This window comes from Lathamus discolor, chromosome 2 (assembly GCF_037157495.1).
Source record: "Lathamus discolor isolate bLatDis1 chromosome 2, bLatDis1.hap1, whole genome shotgun sequence".
Taxonomy (NCBI): domain Eukaryota; kingdom Metazoa; phylum Chordata; class Aves; order Psittaciformes; family Psittacidae; genus Lathamus; species Lathamus discolor.
The window spans coordinates 36,336,970-36,360,796 of NC_088885.1; the positions used below are offsets into that span (position 1 = coordinate 36,336,970).

Below are 23,827 nucleotides of genomic sequence, written 5' to 3' on the forward strand. Positions count from 1 at the left end.
TGATCTCACTTTCTAGGAGACATACTCATGGACCAGGGTAACAACGCGCAAAATACAGAACAAAAGACAGGTAAAATAGAATAATGCTGACAATTTTGTTTTAAAAACAAAATTATTTTGTTTAAAAAACAGCTTTATCCCCCTCTCCCCTTTCCAATAAGTATTTGTGCATGAAGGTAGCAAATTAACAGATTTAATGTTTTTAAGGAAAACAAGGCTCTATACCAACATACACTAAGGACTGACAACTGCCATACAACCTTAATATCAGAGAGATGGGCCAGAACCTTTCAACACCTAAAATAAATTAGCCATGAATAGGCTTTATTTGTTTGTTCTCTGCCCCCATTCTCAGGACAACACTGTTCTTCAACATAAAAGAGTTGTTCCCTCCCACTGGTATATGAGCATTTATCTTCCTCAACCTTCCTTCTGCTCCAGCAATAAAAGCAATACTCTTCCGGGTATTTTCTGAAATAGGGAATAATGCAGCCTTTGTAGCCCTGCTTTGTGTCAGTCCAGGCCTGTGGAGCACAGTTACTGAACTTATGGAATATTTATCAGGATGGCATACAAGGTCACACAGCCTTGGAAAAACTACCCTAAAACTGCCATTTCTCTCTTCAGGAGGGCATCGCTCCAGCAACTGCTATGCATTTGACAGTCATCGAGCATATGTCCCTACTTTTTCCTCCCAGCTGTTTTAATATTAAAATTATACTAGTCATATGGCATAACAATCTTTAATTTTCACTTTAAGCTTTTTTCTAGTATTTATTCCTCAAAGGTCATTCACATCTTTCTGTATATCATCATGATCCTTCTTCATATCAAGAATCAACTGTGTCATAAGCAAATTCCTAAACTCACAGAAGAATAATATGTGCAGACTTCTTTCATAGGGAATCCGTATGAAGCTCTTTTGTTTCATTTATATTTCTCAGAACTACTAGAAAGAAACTGATGAACTTGCAGCTATTAGCAGGTCTACCTTTTGATCTTTTGTCTCTTTAACAGTTGAGAAATACTGACCACTTCCTTTCTCTTCCGTTTCATGTCAGTTGCCTCACAGAGTTCAATACTTCCTTTTCAAGTATAAACCTTTCCATAAAAGAAACCAACCACCTCAAACTGTACTCTACACACACGTGTCAAGGTGTGTTTAGAAGTACTCGATGTATCCTAATTTAATGCAAACTAACCTGATCTGCCCCTTTCTAGTCACATGTGTTAATGGAAATCAGATTTGAAGATGAGCTTCACCAACTGCTTTCCAAAAGCAGCTATGAGATAAGCGATCCCAACAGCACAAGCAGGATGGCAAAAGAATTTCTGTCGGCTTCTCCTTCCAAACCACATTCCTCACAATCAGTCAGACCCCAGAAAGCCCAGGCGATTGCCGTCTCCTTGCAACAAAACCCCCGATAACCCCACGGCCCTGCAGGACGGCCGGCAGCACAAACCCCAGTGCCACTGCACTTCCCTCGGTCGAGGCAGGGAGCCAGCCCCTGCGCAGGAGGCTGCAGGCCCCGTTCCACTGGAGCCGGGGAAGAGGTGCAGCCTAAGCACCGGAACCAGCCTGCGCCGGGCCGCGGCAAGCCCCCGAGCTCCACCAGCCCTCCATGGGGCGCTCGGCACCTGCAGGCCTCGGGGCGAGCACCTGCCTCCCTCCCGCCGTGCTCCCTACAGCCCTGCTCCAGAGAGCTCCCTTCCCCGGGAGGGCCCCACAGCCCGCACCAGCGGGCAAGCCCCTCCTCTGGGAGGAAGGGAACGGTTCCCCTTGACTCGCTGCCCCCCGCCCCTCCTTACCCTGCGCCGGTGCTGGCGGAGCCGTGGTGCTGAGCTGCGCCAGCCCTATGCCGGCGCGACTCGACAGCAGCGCCAGCCCCTGCAACCACAACATCAACAACCGCCACCGAGCCTCCATCACCGGCCACAGTACGGCAGCGCCCGCGCTCGCGTCAGGACCCAACCCCGCGCAGGCGCCTACGGCCGCCAACGGGGCGGGGCCGGGTAAGGGAAGGGGCTGGTCAGAGCGGGGGTGGGCTGGTGCAGTCCCGTCCCTGGGGGGCTGAGCTGACCTGGGGCCGGCAGGCTCCTGGAGTGGGATGTTTGACTTCGCGGGAGCTCCCGGTGCGTGCGGCCCGCGCTGGCCGTGCCTGTGTCCCTTTGGCGCACCTGTACGAGGCCCGGGCTGTGGCAGCGGGTCACAGCCGTTTGTATGCCCAGCTCTGTGACACACAGGCCAGTTCCGGCTCCCTCCGTGCTTACTGTTCCTTGGCTTTGACCCTCTTTTTTTCCTTCCTTTGCTGTGTGGACTTCTCCAGTTCCTGTGAGGGCAGGGAGGTGTTGAGGAACACTTGTACTATCTCCTGATCGCTGGTGGTGGTTTTCAGTGAGGATGGCCAGCAGGCTGCCAAAGCCAACAGGGCCAACAAAGGCATCCCCCAGTCAGGGCTGGCCAGAGAAAGGAATAAAGTGTTTGAGACAAATACAGGCACTTGCCATGAGATTCCCAAAGATTGTTGTTTTCTCACAGTGACCCACCTTTCAGGGCCTTTGCACTGCCCAGGAGTATACAAAAACCCTGACAGGGCTGCAAGATACAACACATGAATGGAAGAAACACCCCAAACCCTCTAAGAGGGCAGGGTAAGGGCACCTGGAAAACTTGGACGTCTTAGTGGCCCTAAACAACTGTAGTTAGGCATTGAATCAAGTCCTTCATGACCAGTGAAATGAGATACCTTGCCATGCTTTGGCAGCCAAGCTTGCTCTAATTAAATGATCCTGTAGCTGAACTTTGTTAGCTTCTCTGTGATTGTGTTCACGAATGGAAGTTTGATACTGGGCAATCAGCAGAGTTCTTTTTTAGTGCTGAATGACCCTGCTTTAAGTAGGAAGTGAACACTCCTCCCAGTATGGCACTGTTTCAGACAGCAATGACTCCAGTCACTTGTGACCTTCCATCTCAATCATGGCAGTGTTTAGACTACTTTTATTAGTCTTGTGTAACGATACCATTGTTATTATTGGAAGTATTGCGGTTAGTTTGTGGGCATAGGGAGAGCAGATCTTCCGCAAATGCACTTGAGCCTTAACAAGGAGTACAATGGATGTTCTTCACAGTGCGTGACCTTACCATCCTAAGTTTAGACACTTGATTCACTGCACTGCAGAGATTAATCTGCCTAAAATACCGCTCACGGTAAGAGATGAGTAGCTCCAGGAAAGAGTCTGGGGGGAATGAAGATGACTGCTAGTAACTCTGGAGACTTAGGCCAGTGCGTAAAAATTAAAGGGAACAAATCTGAGTCTTGCTTCTTGGTCCTAAGGCTGTTAGCCTTCAAAGCTGACAGGGTGCTATACCACACCAGAATGGCTCTGTGAGAGATTTGATGGTTCAGAAGGAGCTGATTGGAAGGTGCCTTTACCTTAAATTTAAGTTTCAACCTATGTGTTAAAAAGTTACTTACATTTCATTTTGCTTATATCATCTTCAGATTTAGTCTTCAGTGTGAAAAAAATAAAGCCAAAGTGTGGGTATATGGGGCATATGGAAACAAAGATGGTTTTACCTGCAGTAGGACAATTCTGACTCATTACTTCAGCCTTCTTCAGCTGCATGAATCATAGAATCACGAATGGTTTGGGTTTGGGTTGGAAGGGACCTTTAAAGGTCATCTAGTTCCACCCCCCTGCAATGAGCAGGGACATCTGAAGACCGGGTTTTGCCACATGTTCAAGTCTGTAAGTCTTTATGCTCTGAAACACTTTTTTTCTTGCCTCTGTATTCTTGAGTCACTTGAAATGTACTCTTGGAATATTAAAGACATGGGGATGAGTGACAAGGCTACCAGAGATAAAGAACTGTTTAAATAGATAGTTACAATTCAATAGGCTATAGTTAAGGAGACATGTGACAGGGATGCGTAAAGTCGTGAGTGACACAGAAAAATGAACACAGAATGACTGCCTTTCCTAAGACAAGATTTAGAGGGCACTGAGCACAGTTATCAAGTAGAAGATTAAAAACAAAGTACTTAGAAGAAAATAAAGTGCTTAAAGTATAGCTAAATTGTGAGGCTCTGTCTTTGGATATTAAGGATGCTAAAAGTTTAGATTAGTCCAAAAAAGACTTTTTTTTTTTTTTTCATTATATGTCTGCTAGCAATTATTAAATACCATGACATCACCTCTGGTTCAGAAAGTCTCTGAACCACACTGTCAGAAGTTCTGTGCAATTGCCAACGAAGATGCATCATATGATTGCTTTATTCTGACATTCTTCCTTAGGTATCTGTTGTTGACTGCCATTTTAGGCCAGATATTGTGCTAAAAGTGCCCTTTGAAATTACTTTCTATAGCTGTTCTTGTTACATTTCTTTTTCACAAAAACTGATGTTATATTCTACATGATTTTCATTAAATGTACTGAATTATGTTTGAGGCAGAAGGGAAGTCATCTAGCCATTTTTTTGTATCTTAGTTTTGGGTGGTTTTATGTATTCAGTGAAGAATAACTTCTTAAAAAACAGCTCAAATTCAAAGCCAGGGTTTGTGATTTTTCCTTGAGTTGCTTCTAGTGTGGTTGTTCTAAAGGAAGTATCTATTAGCTTTAGCAAAGAGTTATCAGAAAGAAAAGAATTTGCTGAGAGCTCTTTGGAAGTATGGTTACATCCACCTTCTCTGACCCAGCTTTGTTATTCCTAAGGGGGGTATAACAGTTATACCTACAGTAAGTAATCACTTTTTTCCCCTGATTAGGTAACCACTCCCTCAGCAGACACAAATTCCCAGGAAATGGAGTGTAGAAGACATGAAAAAGTGATCTACCAAGAAACTGGGTTTGGAACAAGCAGTATGTATTAAGATTACAAACAACGGCTCAGAACTTAAACAGATTTTGCTTTTTTTCTATCGTAAGTCCATATTCATTTCAAATGATAACAAGGATTTTTCTGCCAGCTCTGTAGATGCTGCCTGGAGTTTTGAACAGTGTTTCTACATATGCATTTGCAGCAACAGCTCTGGCCCCTTTCCTCATCTCTGCCCCAGCTCCTCCCTTGTGACAGAACAGCTGAATGAGCCATTCATTACATAGCTGAACAAAGAACAGATCGGGCTGAAGTCTTGTCTTCTTTTTATTAGCAGATTTATTTTTTATTATTACCATTAATCTCAAAGCTGACATATGAGTTACAAAGTGTGCATGTGCCAGTTGATTCCCTTAATGACGGTATTACCTCACCACTGTGAATGAGTTTACCCAGCTTGCCTGATTACAATATGCGTAAATAATTCAGCTGGCAAGTCGCACAAGTGATTAGAATGACACTTTTTTTCCTTTGCCACATTGGGCTTATGGATATAGACCCTCATAAAAGGCATTTTACACCAGTGATATATTGTTCACAAAGGGTTTTGTTAGTTTGTGGCTGGGCAGAACATAAAAGTATCTTCGGGTTGCAATTTGGTGCTACTTAGATCAGCGTTCCCACAAAAAGCAGTCTGTGCTTCTCTCTCCCTGAATGCTTGTTTGTACATCCAGCAGACACTGGTATATGAACAAAACCATTTCTGCAGTCCTATAGTGAACTGATGCAGCTGAAAGTTTGTTTTTTCAGCTAGATAGTGATACCCTATCTGGGTCACTGAGGGGGGGGGACCAAATTACTGTGCTGGCACACCAGAGGAGAAATTATGAGGACACAACTAATATCCCAATAAAAAAAAGAAGGAATACCACTTCTTCCCGTCCCCCCCCCCCAGTTGCAGGACTAGCTTAAATGCATGTTAGCTTCATATTAAGGCTTTTGCATGTTGAACTCATGTGAGAGGGCACATGTGAGGTTTAGTACTTTGCTAAAGTGGGGTACTAACTGTGATTAAATACTTACAGGGAGCAGATCTGCTGAATAAGAATGTGCACCTTCATATAGTCATCCTTAAGAGCATTTTCAGATTTTAATAAGATGTCTCTTACAACTATGTTCTTTAAATTCAAAGTATTAATCGTGCCATTTTATAGGGGAAAAGGTGGAGCCACGACTTCGGGCTATTTCTAAAGGTCAAATAAAGAAAATTAGATCTTCCAGTTCAATATCCACCTTCTGTTTTAGAATAACTACCCTTCCATAAATAATCTTCACTGAAACAGGACTCCTAGAGATCCCAATAATTAGAAGTGGTATCATAAACACATTAGCTCCAGTCCTGCAAATGGAGAGTATAAATTTGCCGTCTCTTTCATGGACACCCCCTTGTCGTGGGGAAAGAGCTTGCGTGCCCTTGTGAGGTTGAGAGCTATGCTGGTGGTGGCATATGCCTCCGGTAGGGTCTCCCATGCCAGACAGGTCTCAACTGAAGGGTCAGACAAAATGTGTCCATGGGCAGGATGGGCTCACTAGCCTTTAGTCAACCATCCTAGGAGAAGGAAAACTCTAACTTCAAACCTGGGTAGATGGAGCTCATCTAGCCTTGTAAGGCCTTCCATCTAAGAGAAGGACACTCTAATCAAACCTAAGACCTAAGGACTTTGCTGTCACCGTCCTAGTTCGCTAGGCCCTGGCAGATAAACCTCAGGTGTAAAGGGTGGGACCAGTTCTGCGCACACTGTGCTTCACCTAAAAAGTCCACTGCGCAGGCCGAAAGGGTTTACTCATCATTGCACTTGTAGTAAGTGTGGGTAAAGCCCTTCCCAAATCTTTGTTCATGAAGTCAAGCCATCATATATTTGCAGGGATTAGAGCAGTGAAGTATATAGGGTAAGTGATATACTTTCAGGTTTTGCAATTCTGCTATAAATACAATGGCCCAATTTCATCTTTCAGGCAAACCTGAGATTAAACCAGGTATTAAACTGACTGTTACATGGTCTTAATAAATTCAGACATGATCAGCTGAATACTATGGGAACAGTTAAAGTCAGTCTTCTCAATTGATGTGGGCCCTTGCTGTCATAGAAATAAGGTTTCCACCCATGGTTATTTGGGGTTTTCAAAGACGGAACCTAGGGAAATATACAGGATCAGGACAGTATTTCTGCTAAGGGTGGTGGTAAGTAGCAACTGATATTCTTTGGTTTTCATTGCACAATACTCAGGTGACCAAACACTTAATACTGAGGGATTAAGCAGACTGTTTAAAAAGCATCTACATAATTACTTAATTATCTTGTGACTACACTGAGATATAAAAATGTCAGTCTCATCAGTAAAGGCATATATGAAAAATTTTGCCTTCTGACCTTCATAGTTCATATTACATATGAAGTTTGTTTTGGAAAAGGAACAGGTGTGAATAGCACTGCTTTATGTGTACTGTTTTGCTGAATGGTTAATAGTACTGAATTGCAGTCAGACTGAATTAGTCTCTTGCTACATTTATTGTAATACTACTGTGACCAAAATGACAAGTGCTTCAGAACTTGTATTTCAGTAAAATCTGGCAATGCTTAAACAGTTGTTAACATTTAGTCTTCTCTAGTATTTCAAACAACAGAGAGCAATGAATTTTCTAATATAATATGTACTGAGCTGATCACTTCTAGCAGGGCTAACGAGTTCACTTTGAAAACCATTGGACTTATCTAGACAAAGACTAATTGTTAAATGCAGCATTTCTTGGATGGAAGAGCTGATCTGGGTTTTGGCTGAGCAGCGTTGCACAAAAAATCATCAGTGTTTTCTTAAAAAAAACTAATGATTTGGACCTTGGCATAGGGTGTTGTTTGGACCTCCCACACAGGCTGGTTGGTTTCAATCTGGTTAGCAGCACGAGTCACTGGATCAGATGAGACTTCTTTAAGAGCTTCTCTGCTCAGTTCTCACACCCCAGCTGGCCCCTGATCCTGTGTATCTTCTTCAGCACGTGCATTATTCATTACTATAAGTATTTTAAAGTAAACTATCTTATGGTGTTGACTATGTGCAAAAAGACTGTCCTGAGTGGCCATTTCTGCATCTACAGGAACAGTTTCTACAGACTATTTACAAGCATTTTACCTGTGTGCAATCTGGTCCACTGTGCAGCAGGAACCACTACCACCAGAAGTCTCTGGAAGGGCCATATTCTTCAATCAGGATGTTAAATGACACATTTAGGCATAAAAATTGGTCTTGGAATGGCAGGAGCTTCCTGCAAGGAATCCTCAGGATTGTCTGAAATCCCCAGCTGATCTCCCACAAGAGTTAGACAGGTCCTTTGTTGTGAAGATGTTGAGGAACTGGGTCTGTCACTTTGTCTTTGTCAGTTGAGTGTCTCTTCTGTACAGGGTCTAGCTGAGGAGTTCCTGGACCACCCAGGGAGTTACTGAGTTTAGCACAGTAAGTGTGTAGACAGGGACCCTAAGACCTAGCTATACCGCACTTATAACTGAAGGACAACTTGACTTTCATCCGTATGCCTCACATAAAACTGAAATTTCACAGCTCTTGCCACAGTACCTCTATAATTGAAAGCCATGCTGAACAGCATTCATCCAGCTGTGAAAGGAGATAGGCAACTCGTGATTTCCTGTGGGTTGTCTTCTGTCTTGTGGTTTAACTGGGCACAGGCTATCCCTTTGAACATAGCTGTAATGTCACAGAGATCACACTGTTATGCTTTCTGCTGTTTAAAATTGCTCTTGCTCTCTAGAGAAATACGTTTCCAAGATTCTGCCTTTCTCCCCCAGAATGAAATAATATAATGAGACAACTGCATGTTTGGTATTTATCATTGGGTTTGCCTTATTAAATCTCCTCAAGTCATAGCTGGGGCAAGAGAGACATTGTAGCTAGTCAGTTGGGGTAGGATAAGTAGGAGAGTCACAAAATGGAGCAGCCCACCAAAAGAAGGGTCCTGTTGAACTCCAGTGAATATCTCCACTTGATTTAAGCTATTGGCTTAACAAACTGACAGAAAATATCCCTTGACTGCTGTTCCCCAGGCCTTATCTAACATCTGAAAGATATTTTTTTCATTAAAACTGATGAAGATCAACTAACAATTTCATGCCAAAGTATGGGAGAAGTATTTAACCACACAGCTGCTTTTATTTAGTCCATTCTCTAAACCACGAGGGGACCAGGTTGTCTATTGACATTTCACAGTTTATATCAGATGAGTTGACATACTGTTTCTGTTGGACACTGGATCTTTATCTTATTCTTAATTTATCAGCTAATGTATTTCCTGGCTTGTCAGTACTTCAGCTTTTCTTACCCCTGCTGCAGACTCAGGTTTGGTTCGGAATGCTATGTAGCTATGAAAGTACTGTCTATATCTAGTTATTGTCCCGGAGTTATGTGCAATGCTAGTTCTACACCATAGCAGAAAAGGAATCCCTTCTAAAATTCCCATATCTAAAAGGAGGAACGTATCATTCCAGCACACATCCCAGAATAACTTAAGCTGGAATCTTGACTGTAGCAAGTACTTATATCTTGCTTCTTTGAAGAAGTGAAGAAACAGAGAAGTTAGTATTAATTACTATGTTACTTAGTCTCACAATATAGATTCACTGGCATTATCCAAAGCAGAGAACTACTGTTTCAGAAAGCAATACCATTGCAAGTGTTCCTTAGCATTACAAGTGTTCCAGTGGTCACAGCATCCTACCCAAATCTCCTTGCTTGTGGTAGAAGTCTGTGATGTTGAGAATTCAGGAGTTTACAAATATTTGCCTTTATACACTGGACATTTTCAAAGCAACTATGATCAAATCATTGTCTTAATTTACAGATAATTTCTTTCTAGACAGTGGGATTTGTTCATGGCTGAATCATATATTGAATGGGGATTTTCAGTTCAAACCTCATGGCCAAATTTCTGGTGCTTTCCTCCATGACTGTTCCAATGGAAAAGGAAGTTTTGCCTTCTGCTGCATTCTCCCTTCTTATGTTCAGCCACAATTACGCACTTATCCAGCAAGAGACATAATATGCATGGTGCTTGGACACAGACAATATTCTCAGGAAACATAATAATCACTTTAAGGCATATAGGGAACTTCAGGAGCTCAATAAAACATATTAATAGCTTTTAGCCATTAGGAACTTGTGTTTATTCCTGTTAGGAGAAAGTTGTGACAGCTGCACACAGAAATAAATCAAAGAAAATGTGTTAAATGGCTACAGTAGCAGATTAATTATCAATAACAAAATGAAATTTAAAACATTGTAAAAGCAGCTGTGAGGAAAAATAGTTTCCAGAACCAACCCAGGAAGCACGATCAATTTTAGTTCACAAGTTTACAATAGTATTCAAGCAAATCCAGTCACAGGCTCTGTTATCTGTGATAGACCACACACAAGCTTCTGCAGAACCTAACACCACCTCTAGTGCCCTGCAAAAGTAAGAAGGGGCTGCCTGAGACATTGTCTTGTAAAAGACGCCTCCTGGAGGGAAATCTGAACTTTGGTACTTTACTTAGCTGACTCAAGAGTCAAATTCCAAAGCTGCAGGGGTTTTGTACTTCAGTATGCATACTCAAGCAGCTCAGAGTCATATTTCACCAAATTGCATTGTTTTCATGTTATCTATCCAGTAAGACCTTTTTGAATTCAGTTCCCATGCTTTAAACCAGAAAGTCTGTGATGCATTTGAATCTTACCATGAGTAGTGAAATCTAGTCAAAGCAAATGCCGCTCTGCCCAGTGTTCAAGATCTTCTACAAGAACTCTAAGCAGATTAGTGCTGAGAGCCTGAGAGAATTACAGCTCTCAGATGACTCCTCACATGAAGCATACAGGCATCAGCCATTAGAATTAGTTGTTCCCAAGATTCTCACAACTCCTTGGCTAATTAAGGTGCAGCCACATGGCATTTGAAAGTGTACATGCAAACTAACTGGAACTGATGTACCATAATGAATTATGAACTCTGTAACCCAGAAGCAGCTGACAAAAGCACTGCCGAGAGCCCCACTAGCACCTCAGTGCTTGCTAAGCTGCAATGCCAGAAACCTCGTGGCTGAACATAAGAGGAAAATTTTTCACACTGAGAACAACCTGCCATTGGAATCATCTCCCCAAGGAAGTGGTGGATTCCCCAACGCTGGACACTTTTAAGATTCAGCTAGACAGGTCGCTGGGACATCTAGTCTAGGTCATGGTTTGCCAAGACAGGTTGAACCAGATGATCCTTGAGGTCCCTTCCAACCTGGTATGCTGTGACTCAATGATTCACATGTTGTGGCTGTCCGTGTACCACCAAGGTTGCAGAGCCAGCTCCTCCTCACTTGTTAAACTGACTGTCTGGATTATTTGGAAGGGAAATGTGCTCACTTCTGCAGTTGTGAAGGTCAACAGCATTTGGTCAGAGTTGCATGAGGCAAGTTAAATATGAATGTACTTGCACCAAAGCCTACAAAAGAACAGAAAGGTGAATATTTTTGTTGATGACTGAGCCTGTGTTATCAGGGCCTTCTCTGGAAGATGTATAATTGAATCAAGGAGAACAGGCAGCTGTACAATCGGCTAAGTAAAATAAAAGCCTATCTTGTGAGAATGTAATTCCTTGCCAGCTGCTTTCCAAGCTGACATTTTGGCCAGGAAATCCAATCCGCCTGCAGAACACCTTAGCACAGCACTAGAAGAACCTGAGCATTTTATCTTTGCTGGCTTGATTAAGGAGTAAAACCAGTGCAATAATGCTGATACATGATGCTGAGTCTTCAGAGATAATACTAAACCATTTGGATTAACCTATAAGCTGATGAAAGTATCTTAATACTTGGCACTATTTATCTATTAAAAAACCAAACTCTTTTTCTTACTAATTTCTTAAGATATACATAGTTTAAAGCAGTGCAATCTTCACATTCAATTCAAAAGTCAACTCGTTAGGCTTCACTATCTTTTTTCCTTGCCATACCTTCTTTTACTCAGTGAATAAGAATGAAATGAAAAGGGGACAAACCTTAAAATATTTTGAAACATGATTTTTGCCTAATGTTTTTTCTCCTCAAAACACAGTATTTTTCCAACAACTTTTACAATTAATAAACACAACCCACCTTAAAAAAAATCAAATGAACGCAGTCCTTCTTACGTAAATTGCTCAGTGAGAAAACAAAGGTCTGACAGTAAGACTTCATGAGGCATCAAGCGTGCCATCTTGCCCTTCTATTTCTGCTCACATATTCCCACCGCCTCCTTGGTGTTGGCAGTAGAGCTCGTGACCAGGAGGCAAACCAGATTAGGCACCTGGGAGGCTGAAAACTAAATAAGTGAAGAAGATAGAGAACAAAAGCAGCAAGAAAATGGGATTTCATCCATACAGTACACTGTATCTGCTTAAGCTCATAAAAAAAACCCCAAAAACCTCACATGCTGAAGACTTCTCAATAGTAGGTCAGAGAGTGTCCGCAGTAAGTTAAAATACATACAGAACCTGTTTTTAGGAAAGCCTTCTTTTTGGCATAACTTTTAGTATTTATCTAAAATTCAATATGAATTTGTAAATTATCTTACGTACATGTTTATGAATATGTTGTAGCTTTGGGAAGAAAACTAGTGCAGTATCAATGGTTACAGACCCCCTGACTAGTGAAAGTGCTGTAACACAGGGTAGTGAGACTACAGAGAGGCTGGCGAGTGCCAGGCTTTGATACTAAAGTGCCACCAATGGCAGCAGTGGCTACACAGCAGCTTCTGGCATGGCATGTAGCTAGGGAGTGGTGCTCTGGACTAGGACCAACATCTATGGCTCCCAAGGACACATCCTCTTGGGCAGTACTCATATGCTTTGTTTTCAAAGTTTGCTTATCATACTCTGGGAGTCTTTGGTGCTTTGAAGGTTGCTCAAATACTTAGAGCTTTACCATTTTTCTCTTTGTTAGAACTGAAATCAGGACAATTACCCTGCTCTTGAATGCCAGCTTTCTGGCCTCTCTCCTCCAAACAGCCTTAACCATTCATACCCTCCAGTGCACCACAATTTCTACTGCCCCCCATGAAAAGGGGCTCAGCCTTTACATGCCCTTGCAACTGTTGCATGCAAAAGGCAAAGCCCCCAGCCCTAGAAGCCTAATACCTGAATGAGCAAATTGACTTTCTGGTACACACATAAAAAGCAGTGTTAAAATCAGAAACCACCCTCTTACCCTTCAATGAGGCCTCTGTGTGTCCAGCTTGATGAAGGCTGATGCAGCAGTACAACAAAAACCATACAAAGAAAGCTTATGCTCCTTCTGAGGTATGTTACCTGCCTGCTCAGTAGATACACAAAGGGAGAAGTAACATTACATACCTGCAAAACCACATCTGTGCTCAATTCCTGCAAAATAAACCAGGGGAAAATCTGCCAAGAGTTTTGTTTTCAGTAAACACAAATACACAGGGTATTTTTTTAGGAATTTTAATATTAAAAAAAAAAAAATGAGGCTCTCCCATGCTTTGGGAGAAACTGAGTTCTCTGCATCCCAGTATTTATGTCAACACCTAACTAGCCCCTAGGTTTATACCAGCTCTCGCAGACAGGAAGCCTGTCTTGAAAAAACAGCGAAGAAGGGAATGAACCCACAACAGTAGAGAATATAAAATCATTTTTCCACCCCAAGTGAGTTGTAGTACTGGCAGCAACTGCTTTACACTCCATGAGAACTGTTCTTGTATAAACATTTCTTCCCCAGACAGATAGAAAGAACAACTTATTAGACACCAGGCTGGCCAGAGAGGTGCTCCATACCGCAGCACGTCATGCCCAGGGAGGTAACTGGGAGTTACCCGGAAGGGCACACTCTCTCTTCGGGGGGGTCAAACTCGTTCGGCAGTGGTATAGTATTCTCTTGTTATTTTCTCTTATCAATATTATCACTGGTGGTAGCAGCAGTGATTTGTGTTATACCTTAGTTACTGGGCTGTTCTTATCTCAACCCGTGGGAGTTACATTCTCCTGATTCTCCTCCCCATCCCTCCGGGAGCGGGGAGGGTCGACAGGGGGGGTGAGTGGACGACCTGTGTGGATCGGTTTAAACCACGACACCAGTTCAGAATACAAGAAGTCTACAGGAATTACCAGCAAGTCTTACTGTATTCTGCATAAATAATCCAGGTTGATTTGTGAACTTCACTCTGGCAGCAGCACTTCTAACATTCAAAGGCAAAGGCTCAGGATGGAGTCACCACAATGCTGCTGAGCTACAGTTGCCAGGAGCAGCACCCAATGGGAATGAATCGTCACTAACCTGGACTGTTCCTGGGATGTTCAACCAACTTTCACACAGAAGCCAGTAGCATTCTCCAGCTGAGAGCACAGCAGGCACAGCAGAGGGCAGGAGGATGGCTAGTGCCACCACTGCCGTTGCTTGACACTAATACAGTGCAAATCTTACCATACTAGGAAGAAAATAACCCAGCTCAGGAGTTCCAGCTGGGTTTGCAAGTTGCACTGGTTAAGTGATGGCTGCATGAGTAGCAGAACTGACAGGGGAGAGACAGGGCTGTGGCTACAGGGTGAGGACTGCACTCTTCTCCATGTCCCACCAATACTTTGGCTCAGCTTGGGGGCTGAAACAGATTCTGGTTCCCAGTGTGCATCCTGTCCACAGGCAGAAAGGGAAGCCTCTAGATTTAAGAGAAATCACTCTCCTTCTTCTCACGGGATAACGAATCTTAGAACTTGTTAGGACTAGCTTATAAGTAAATTATAAATAGTCGAGCTTGCAGAGTGTGGCAGAAGGGTTGAGTTTTTTGGTTTGGTTGGTTTTTGTTTGTTTAAAGCAAGAGTCCTGTAAAATTAGGGAGTTAAATTGCAGTATACATGCAATATAAGCAACATTTTGAGCCTGCTAAGGCATTTGAAACAGTCTGGCAAACAGTACCAAAACAGGTAGGCTTTGATATTCTAGCAGTTACTGCTTTCCACAAAATTAATCAAAATCACCTCCATTTGTATGAGAATGTTTTATTAAAAATACGCATCTTGTTTCACGTAAAAAGAACCAACACTGTAATTAAACAACTTCAGAAGTTGGACAGGAATTACTTGAAAAAAAATACAGGCTCCTGTAATCCCAGAGCACCCTCTGACTGCATCAGCCACAAATAAACCTCTTCCTGCATTCAAGGCCCAGAGAGGCCTGTCCTGTACGTAGCAAAGTGCCCAGGAAAGAGGAGCTGTGCAGTGGCAGGGCTACTAATCACTCACAGCAGCTGGTCCCTGGTGGAGACACACGCAGGAGACATGGGTCCTGCTCCCCCAAATCCCAGAGACCTGTCACTCCCCAGCCCTGCTGCTGGGCACAATGGTAACCTTCACAAGAGAATTGCTGCAGTGGCATCTGGCTCAAGTGTCACAGGTTGGCCACCTCTTTCTGTACAGGAGGAGAAATAAAGCACAGCACTTCCAGTTAATTTCACTTCGGATCCAGCAGAAACTCACATTAACAGCACTGTTCAAAGAAACCCAGCCCTGCTTCAGTAATACAACGGGATGCAACAGTCTTTTGATAAATATGACCTTAAGTGAAAACTGTGCTGAAATCCACTAATTTCTGGATCCCCACCTCCCACAACTTGGCTCTATCAGACTTCTGGAAAGACACAATTTTCAGAGCAACAAGTTACCAGCTGAGGCAGCAGCAAATATCAATTGAAAGTTTAGTGCATAAAAATCAAAGAATACAAAAGAGCCATCAGAGACATCTGCTATTTAAAATGTACAGAACAAAACACTAGCTGCATTTACTCTCTTGTAGAAAACATCAATTTGCCAGGCTGCCTTTCTTCCTCTCAAGGTACTGAAGATTCAGCTCCTTGTAAAATTACCGAGATGTATTCCTCATCCCTCCAAAATGATAAAAATATAAATTCAAAAAGCATACCAGGCACTGACTGAAAACTAACATTCAGCGACCAGCTCATAACACAAGCAAGGCACAAAGAAGAAGAGACACCAGAGTGACAGAGAAGCAAGCGGACATTAAATCACAAACCAGCAGTCCCTTTGCTTTGACCTGACAAAGCATCCAACGATACGGGCAGCTGAAACAGCAACAGTATCTGAGGTTGGACAGAGTAACTGTAAAGCAAAGTTCAGTTTTGAAGAAACAACTGGCTTGCATGTCATTATGCGTGTTCTAATCCCATGCAAGTCATGATTTGATTAAAGAAATTAAAAAAGATACTTCACCTAATATCATGCCTCATAAACCTAAGAGGGTATTAAATTCATGTAATGTTAGAGGCCTGTGTTCTCAAGTGCTTTTATCTACAGCGTTAATTCCTTAGACTGCAGTTTAATCAAGCACTCGGTCCAAAAGGCCTGTCATTTTCCTGACTATGCTGGAACTTATGACAAGGATCAGCTTCCTTACTCTATGCTGAAATCCCAGCTCCACCAGGTGTAACACAATGATTCCTCTTAGTACACAGTTATCGCACAGATTGTAACACAACAAGATTTGCCCAGCACAGCATTAGTTCCCATGGAAAAAGAAATGACCTCATTTTCAGGGCCTTCAGTGAGTCTACAGAACTGGAATTTAAGATTTTTTTTTTTTTTTTTAGCAAAGCAAATCTGTTCTGAGATTAAGAAGATACAAATATCCACTGAGCTCCAGAATGCCATCAATCAGAATAACTTTCCTTACTGGAATGAGGTCTTCAACGCAAGATCTCAATTCACCAAAATCTGAGCAAATCAAATACTTGCCTTAATTATAACACTCTTCAAATCACTATCATAAAACTTCCAGGTGATTTCAGAGCCCGTATTGAAAAGCTTTGATCCTTGGGGCTGACTTGCTCTGCATTTTAGAAGGAAAAAAAATATGACTCAAAGACATCCCAGATTGGGAATTTATAATCCTTCCTCATCCTTGCAGAGCTACAAGGTGAAGCTAACCAGTTATTCAAAACCTCATCTTACAGCAAATAGGAACAGGAAACTTTCTCCACTTGTGAGGTGGCAGCACAGGAAATAACTGGATTTTAAAATAACTCAACTTGAAAGGTGTTGAAGAAAAAGGCTGAAAAGGTGAAGTTGGTAATTAAATCAGCTACAGCATGAAAAGTCCAACAACCATAAAGAACAACTCTGAAAAATACACAGCTCATTGTTACTTGTATATACATTAAAAAAAAAATTCTAGATTTAAAAATCTCTCCCCAGGGTTATAATCCCCCTCCTAGAGAGATGTTGTTACAGCTTGTGTACACTGTTCCAAAAGAATCTTTCATAGCCTTCAGAATTCTTCATGGTTTTCCTAATCCATTTTGCAGCAAGGAACATTCCTCTCCAGAACTAATACTTTAAAGCCTACTTGAAAATCCATCTTTAAGATGGCCTTCATATAAAATATTCAAGCTTCTAAACAAAACTTTTAAAATACAGGTGGCTTTTGTTTTAATCACAAAATAGATCCAGTGAACTTGCTAACTCAGTAAAAAAAGACTAGAAACAAAAAATCACAAAAAAAGTTTCTAGCCTCCAGCAATTCACAAAATGCTATTACAGTACAGAACAACATTATTACTTAAATCAGTTTTTTGTCTTCTGATAGCTACTTTGAAAATTAAGGGTAATTTGACACTAATCCCAGTGCAGAAGTTTGTAAGCAGGTAGCGTTTTGTGTGTGCAGTGGAAAACAGACTGCTACAGAACTGGATTAGTCTGCCAAATACCCTTTTCATATATCACATCTTAAAATATGTGTGTCTAGATGAACATTAAAATCTGAACTCCTTGCACCCAATTCCACTGCCTGCATTTGGGTAATGCAGGGGTGCAAGGGTCCACCTATGTAGCTCCTATAATGGGACCAGAATCTAATAGTATCTTATCAAATAGCAAAGAGGTTCAAACCTGCTCTGACCTCAGTAATCAGAAGGATGAACGGGTGTTATTGTCAGTGTAACGTCCCAGGAGTAGCAGCAATTTTGTCTGTAGTGAGCTCAGAGTTTAAAAAAAAACCAACAAAAAACCCAAAAAAAGTTGGTCAGGAAGTAACACACGAGAACACCAAGAGGCTTGCTAAACTCATGGCTCCAACGCTTTGCACCTTTGGAAACCTGACCTTACAAATGATTATGCTCAGCGCAAGGCAGCAGAGAGAATCAAGCCTGCAATTTTCACGGTCTGAATGAGCACAAGAACTTGGCTTCCAAGAGTTTGTCTTCTTAAGTTGCATGTGTCACAACAGGAATGTCAATTTCCATGGCAGAGAGGCGAGAGCGTGCAGAATATGGCTGGGAGGCATAGCTGTGCATGCTAGGGGCATGGGAATAGAGGGGCTGCCAAAAAGGGGAAGGTAGACTTTTACATGCACAGTACCACAGAAACAGCATAATGGAAGTGAAAAACAGACCACCAGCACTGGCAATGGCAATAAACACAGAGATGTCAAAGCTAAAGATAGGCTCGTATTTTCTGTTCAGATAGTTGTTATAAAAAATGACCCAGATTGACGGAGTGAGACAAATGGCACATGCAAGCAGGAACAAGAGGGCAGCCACGAGGTGGCAGCCTGCACTGTTCACAAGGCATTTGGCCAGTTTGACGTTTGGCACAGTCGATACAAAGGCTGTGTTACACATGCCAATCAAGCAGAGAAACAGAGCCGAGACAGCAGTTAACATACTCAGTGGAAGGGCAAACTGAAGAACACGCAAATCCAGTTGATCAACAGCAGTGTACCACTGTGGGTCATATATCACACAGTCTCTACTCCCATCAAAGCGAGCGCACTTAATCCAAAGTCCAGTGTAAACTGTCACGTTCCTCTCATTCTTGTTGAATGTGCACAGTCTCATTTGCCTCCAGTTTGGAAGAAGAACTGCTGCAAGGAGTCCAGCTACTGAGGCGGTTCCGCTGAGGAAGGCCAGGACAGTCGCTGCATGAACATCCCGGCAGCCCATGCTTGCTCACAGAAGTCTTTTCCTGCAATGAAGAAGAGGGGAAAAAAAAAAGTCAGTAGGTGAAAGTTTACAGACACAGGACTAACACTGACTCATCCCAGGTTAATAAACTTGTATGGCAGCTAGCAGGCAGTAACTCTCTGGCATGTTCTTTGCCTTACACCCTTATGTGGAGGTAGCACTACCAAGTTCATGCTTTAATGAAACACCAGATTCTTCCACAGACTGTTAGGACTGCTCAGCTGACAGACTCCTAAATTCACTGTGATCAAAATCCAAAAGGAGCACTTGCAAACACGTAATTCTACATAGCCTTTCATCTTGTGTCACTGTGTGGACTTCTACAGAGTTCAGGTGGAGAAAGTGAATCACTGACTGAGCGTGCTTTAAGTTCACCTCTCCTCAACTGGCAGTTCCCCCTTTAGCCCTGATGTAATATCAAGAGTAGGGCTTTTAAGTCCCACCTTAAAAAGTAGTTGCTTAAACCCAACACAGGCTGGACAAGGAATGGATATGTACACAGGTATACACACTACATATAGAACAAATTGTTGACGGGAGCTGTAAAGTAGCAGAGAAGACTGCTGATTAACATACTGTGACTTTTTCAAAAGCAATTAACAGTTCTTCCACACTATGTCTGCCTCTCAAAAGCAGCTGTTCAAGACGCAAGCAATTCCAGAAAGCAGATGGCTTTTCAGGGGTCACATTTTCCTCTTCAAAACAAGTGTTAAAGAACACTGCTTCCTTTTCAATATAACCCTTGTCTGTGTACCCAGTATAGTCCCTTACCTGGAGGGATATCAGGAAACAGTCTCGATGATGGGTCTTTTAAAAAGACTCAGTCTCAGTAATCCCCTCCTCTGGGTGCTTGAGATACTTTAAAGAAGCCTAATCCGTAACAGGCACTGAGCATCAACCCCAGAATATATTTGAAGCAAGACACTAAAAATTATAGTACCTAAAAATGAGAGTACCTTGAATATTCTCACTGAGTGCCATTTGGTCATCAACTCCTATTGAAATTTCTTCAAAATCATTACACTGCACTGTGCTTATTTGTCTAAAGTCACGAAACAATTCTTTAGGTACCAGAAGCTCTACCTAACATGTACACAAATACCTGAACATCTGTATCTCAGAAAGGTTGCAGACATGGTTGCAACCATACAGAACTACGATCTGATCCCTTACTCTCCTTCTACACCTGCAAACATCAAATACCCAGGGAACTTTGCAGATGAGGAATTTCCACATATACTAGAACCAGCTGGAACAAGCACAGGAGTGACCATTTTCAGAAACCCACACAGCTTGTGCAAATTCATTTGCAAAGGTAGATAATGAAAATCTGAGCAGAGTTAATGCAGGCTGGGCAAAAGAGATGCGAGGTTCATCTATATTCTCTAATACAAGAGGGTGGACAAGAAAAAAGGGGGTATTTTCTTTCCTTCTATGTCACTAAGGTACACTTACAGCAAGGACTACACTGCCAGGACTTTGGACAGCATGGAGAAATTTCTATTTTTCCATTACCTCTGCTGTACCAGTTACACAGACAGAAGACTTTAGTCTTTAGACCACCCTGCGTACTTTATTTTTGTTAGACAGACCAGGAATGCAAGGTAGGGATTTTGGCTGGGCTTTGCTGAGGGTTTTTTTGGGTTTGGTTAGTTGAGGGTTTTTTATTGTTTTTTATTGTTGGTGGTGGTTGTTTTGTTGGTTTTTTGGGGGGGGGGTGTTTGTTTTTGGATTATTTTTGGTTGGTTGGTTTTTTTTTTTTTTAATAAAATTAAAGAGTCCTTAGTGCTTCTCTTTGCTTAGGAAAGACATAGGAAATATCTCATTTTCCCATTAGAGGTATCAAGGGAAAGTGAATTTGTAGGTAAGTTATCCGTGATCACTCCATCTGAGGGAATGCTGTTGCATCTTGCAAAGCTGCTAGCTTTATGGCTCTAATTACAGCTTCAGTTACAGGTCCCTGATTAAGTCAGTAACAAAATAGATGTTGCCTTAATTAAGATTGATCCAATGTACTTACCAACAATGTGTTCAAGTCAAGAGAAACCGTAGCAACTTCTGGAAGTAGGAAGAAAGGTGTTACTGGATCTAAGAACCAGAACAGAGTGTCAGCATCATATTAGTTTCATGCATTTGTTTCAAGCAACAGTATTTACACTGTAATTCAGAAATAAGGAATCTTAGATATGCTCACATTAGGCTGACTTCAGCACCTTTCTACAATTTCCTCTTATTTAAAAAACAAAGCTCAAACTACATTTTTTCCCCCCTTTCCCCGGGAGCATGTTCTCTTTCTATCTACTCATCTCTGTCTCTATGGAATAGATAAGAGGGGTGCAAACAGCTCCCTTTCTCAAGGGTGTTTCAACACATGGTTTTCAGATCCTTGGTTTTATGTTTCTAACAAAATAAACCCCCAAACACACCAAGTCACATAAAATTATTATTTCAGATGTTAGGTTCCAGGCTGCACTTAAACAGCAGGGAGAAGGGGATGCAATTGTTTTTAATGAGAGAACAAAACACAGACTCTGAACTGTTTATACACTTGTGGTTCTCTATTCCTTCCTGGTTTCTACACAAAGGAAGTACTGATGATGCCTTTTCAATGGCTGTCTAGCTTTCTCAGAAGAAGATAAAGGATCTTTTTTTTTTGTGGAGTCTTTACACCCATATGAGATCCACACCACTGAGTCCCAGGAGCAATTATGCAGGTCATAATGAAAAATGGCTTTTCTGCTGAATGATGTCAGATCTACAAGGATGTCATTATGAGACTGTTAAGAGCTACAATCTAAAGGTGAGTTTGCTGTACTAACATGTACAAGGACACTGAATTTCTCTTAAATAACCTATATCAAACCCTGAAATAATCTAACATTTATACATGTGTAGTCTCCTGGAGCGCGACATCAAAGAATTTCTTCTATCAAACCATCTAGGCAAGAGAGAGACCTGACAGCACACACTCATGCAACCCATATCTTTCACTAAACGAAAAAGTGAATTTCCAAGTCTGGAGTCCTCCAATATGAATGATATCACATGTAAGCCACAGAAATGCAGACAAAAATCAAATCAAGCATTTCCACTACCAATTGAATCAGCCAAGACTGCTATGAGTAAACACAGCAATCTGGGACACTAAATATGCAAGGCCACAGAGGTCAGCAGCAACACTCTCTACATTTGGAGAAGCAGCAGAGCTGAGTTGTTTGTATTTTTTTAAGTTTGGGTCTCAAAAAAGTATTACTGCACAGCTCGGAGCGGCTCTTTTTATTCACTAGTATTTCTCAGCAATTTCAAGCTTTCTGTGCATTCAGTAGCAACCAAAGCTAAGATAAACATGCAGATCTCCTTCTGCAGGGTCATACCCCAAAATACCAGCCAGCGCTCAGTAACAACCATAACCAAGCAAAAAATTAGGACTGGTAAACAAACATGTCAGAAAGGAAGCCTTGCCCATCCAAAGAGTCCCTCCCATTAAATGATGAATACCTGTGACCACCAGCTGTTGTAACAAACGGATACAGAGCAGGTATGGAATATTCTACATCATCTAACTCTGAAAGTCCTCCATTTCTATAGAAATAGCCACTTCTGAACCAGATGTCCAAGGGAAGAAAGCACAGTTTGGCTAGGACAGATGAAACCCTGTCTTGGATTCTAAACACAAGCTTTTTATATCCTGAGGATCTTATAGCTTTAATATTCAAGGCTTTTGTATCCTATCCACCAGTGTTACTGATCCTCACACCACTTCAAGGACAGATTTTGCCACAGCTCCTATTTTAAAGATCTATGCTGCTGTAACAAGAGATGGTTGCTGAAGCTTGTAGAAGCGTGGTAGATCATTAACTGCTCACAAGCTACAAAAATTAAGCAAAGAAGGAAAAAAAAAAGGCCTTTACTAGAGACATAAGTCAGTGATGAGTAAAGCCAGCTCTGCTCCCTTGCACAGCTCTAAGACCACTGCTGTTCTGTAAAGCTCAGCAGGAGAGAGGTCACAGTAAGAACAACTGATAAAAAAACACATTCTCTACCTATCCACAACAGTGTTATCAGTTTAAAAAATCATCACGAGTTTTGTATAACTGACCACCTGCAACTGGAAACCAACAGCTACCCTGTTTCAAGATAACTGAAGTAACTGGTACAGAGTCAGTGCCACCAGTCATGTTTTCTTCTTCTGGAAATCCACCACACAGTTCCAAGTCTTACAGAACTCCTATTAAAATTAAATACAGATGCACAGGATTAGAACTGGCATTCCTAGTTAATACATCAGCGTTTTCCAACACGACTTGTAGCACGGACTCCAGCTGATTTGCGAAAACCAGATGACGACAGCCAAGGCCGAAAAGGAAAACAAACCTCCCCCGCCAAAAGGTCCAGCTGCCGCCCTGCCCGCCCAGCAAAAGCCGACCACCACCAGGTCCCCGTGCTCCCGACCTGTCGCACTGCCAACCGGGTCAAGACACTGAATACGCCCGCACCACGGCCACTGCCGGCCTACCGACAGCGAAGCCCCCTCAACAGCGGCGCACCGGGCCGGCCCATCAGCCCCTTTACGGCCCGGCAGCCGCCGCCACCCCGCTGCCCGCTCCGGCGCTCACCTTCCTGTCAGAGCACGGGGCCACGCAGCGAAGGCACCATCGCCACGGCGCTGCCCGCCGGAGCCACCTCTCCCCCCAGGCCCGCGGGAGGCCGCGGCGGGGCTGTGGGCTTAATCCGGCACCGCCGCAGCGCCAGCCCCCGCGGCCGCACTGCAACTCCCAGCGTGCCCCGCGGGCCGGCTCCTGCAAGAGGCGTGCTCCGCTCCCAGCGGTTGCGGTGCGCACAGGGTCCGCGATGGGATAGGCGGTGCTGTAAACACGCTCCTTACGTACGGCGGCTGCGTGGTTAGCGTTCGAGGAACCGGTACTGCTGCCCAAAGCGGCTGTTATGCGGGAGGGCGGCGG

General features: G+C 42.7%; 2 protein-coding genes across 4 annotated transcripts in view; both read right to left on the minus strand.

Annotated features, from left to right (window-relative positions):
- Positions 1-2,003, minus strand: part of LOC136007918 (pituitary tumor-transforming gene 1 protein-interacting protein-like) — a 32,077-nt gene extending 30,074 nt beyond the window's left edge. Inside the window, exon 1 of one of the 2 annotated variants that reach the window (XM_065666407.1) lies at positions 1,810-2,003. In XM_065666407.1, coding sequence (XP_065522479.1) covers positions 1,810-1,927 — 118 coding nt within the window. In that variant the 5' untranslated portion in view covers positions 1,928-2,003. The remainder of the gene's footprint in view (positions 1-1,809) is intronic. The other variant, XM_065666406.1, reaches the window with a different exon arrangement.
- A 12,873-nt stretch (positions 2,004-14,876) lies between these two features.
- Positions 14,877-23,703, minus strand: CLDN12 (claudin 12). 2 transcript variants are annotated; one of them, XM_065666404.1, is made up of 3 exons: positions 23,483-23,703; positions 20,887-20,954; positions 14,877-18,867 (listed from the first exon to the last, which is right to left on the minus strand). In XM_065666404.1, the coding sequence occupies exon 3, from the start codon at positions 18,843-18,845 to the stop codon at positions 18,108-18,110; it is 738 nt and encodes a 245-aa protein (XP_065522476.1). In that variant the 5' UTR covers positions 18,846-18,867; positions 20,887-20,954; positions 23,483-23,703; the 3' UTR covers positions 14,877-18,107. The 2 variants fall into 2 exon arrangements, with proteins under 2 accessions (XP_065522476.1, XP_065522477.1); XM_065666405.1 differs by lacking the exon at positions 23,483-23,703 and adding an exon at positions 23,241-23,261.
- Positions 23,704-23,827: the final 124 nt, after the last annotated feature.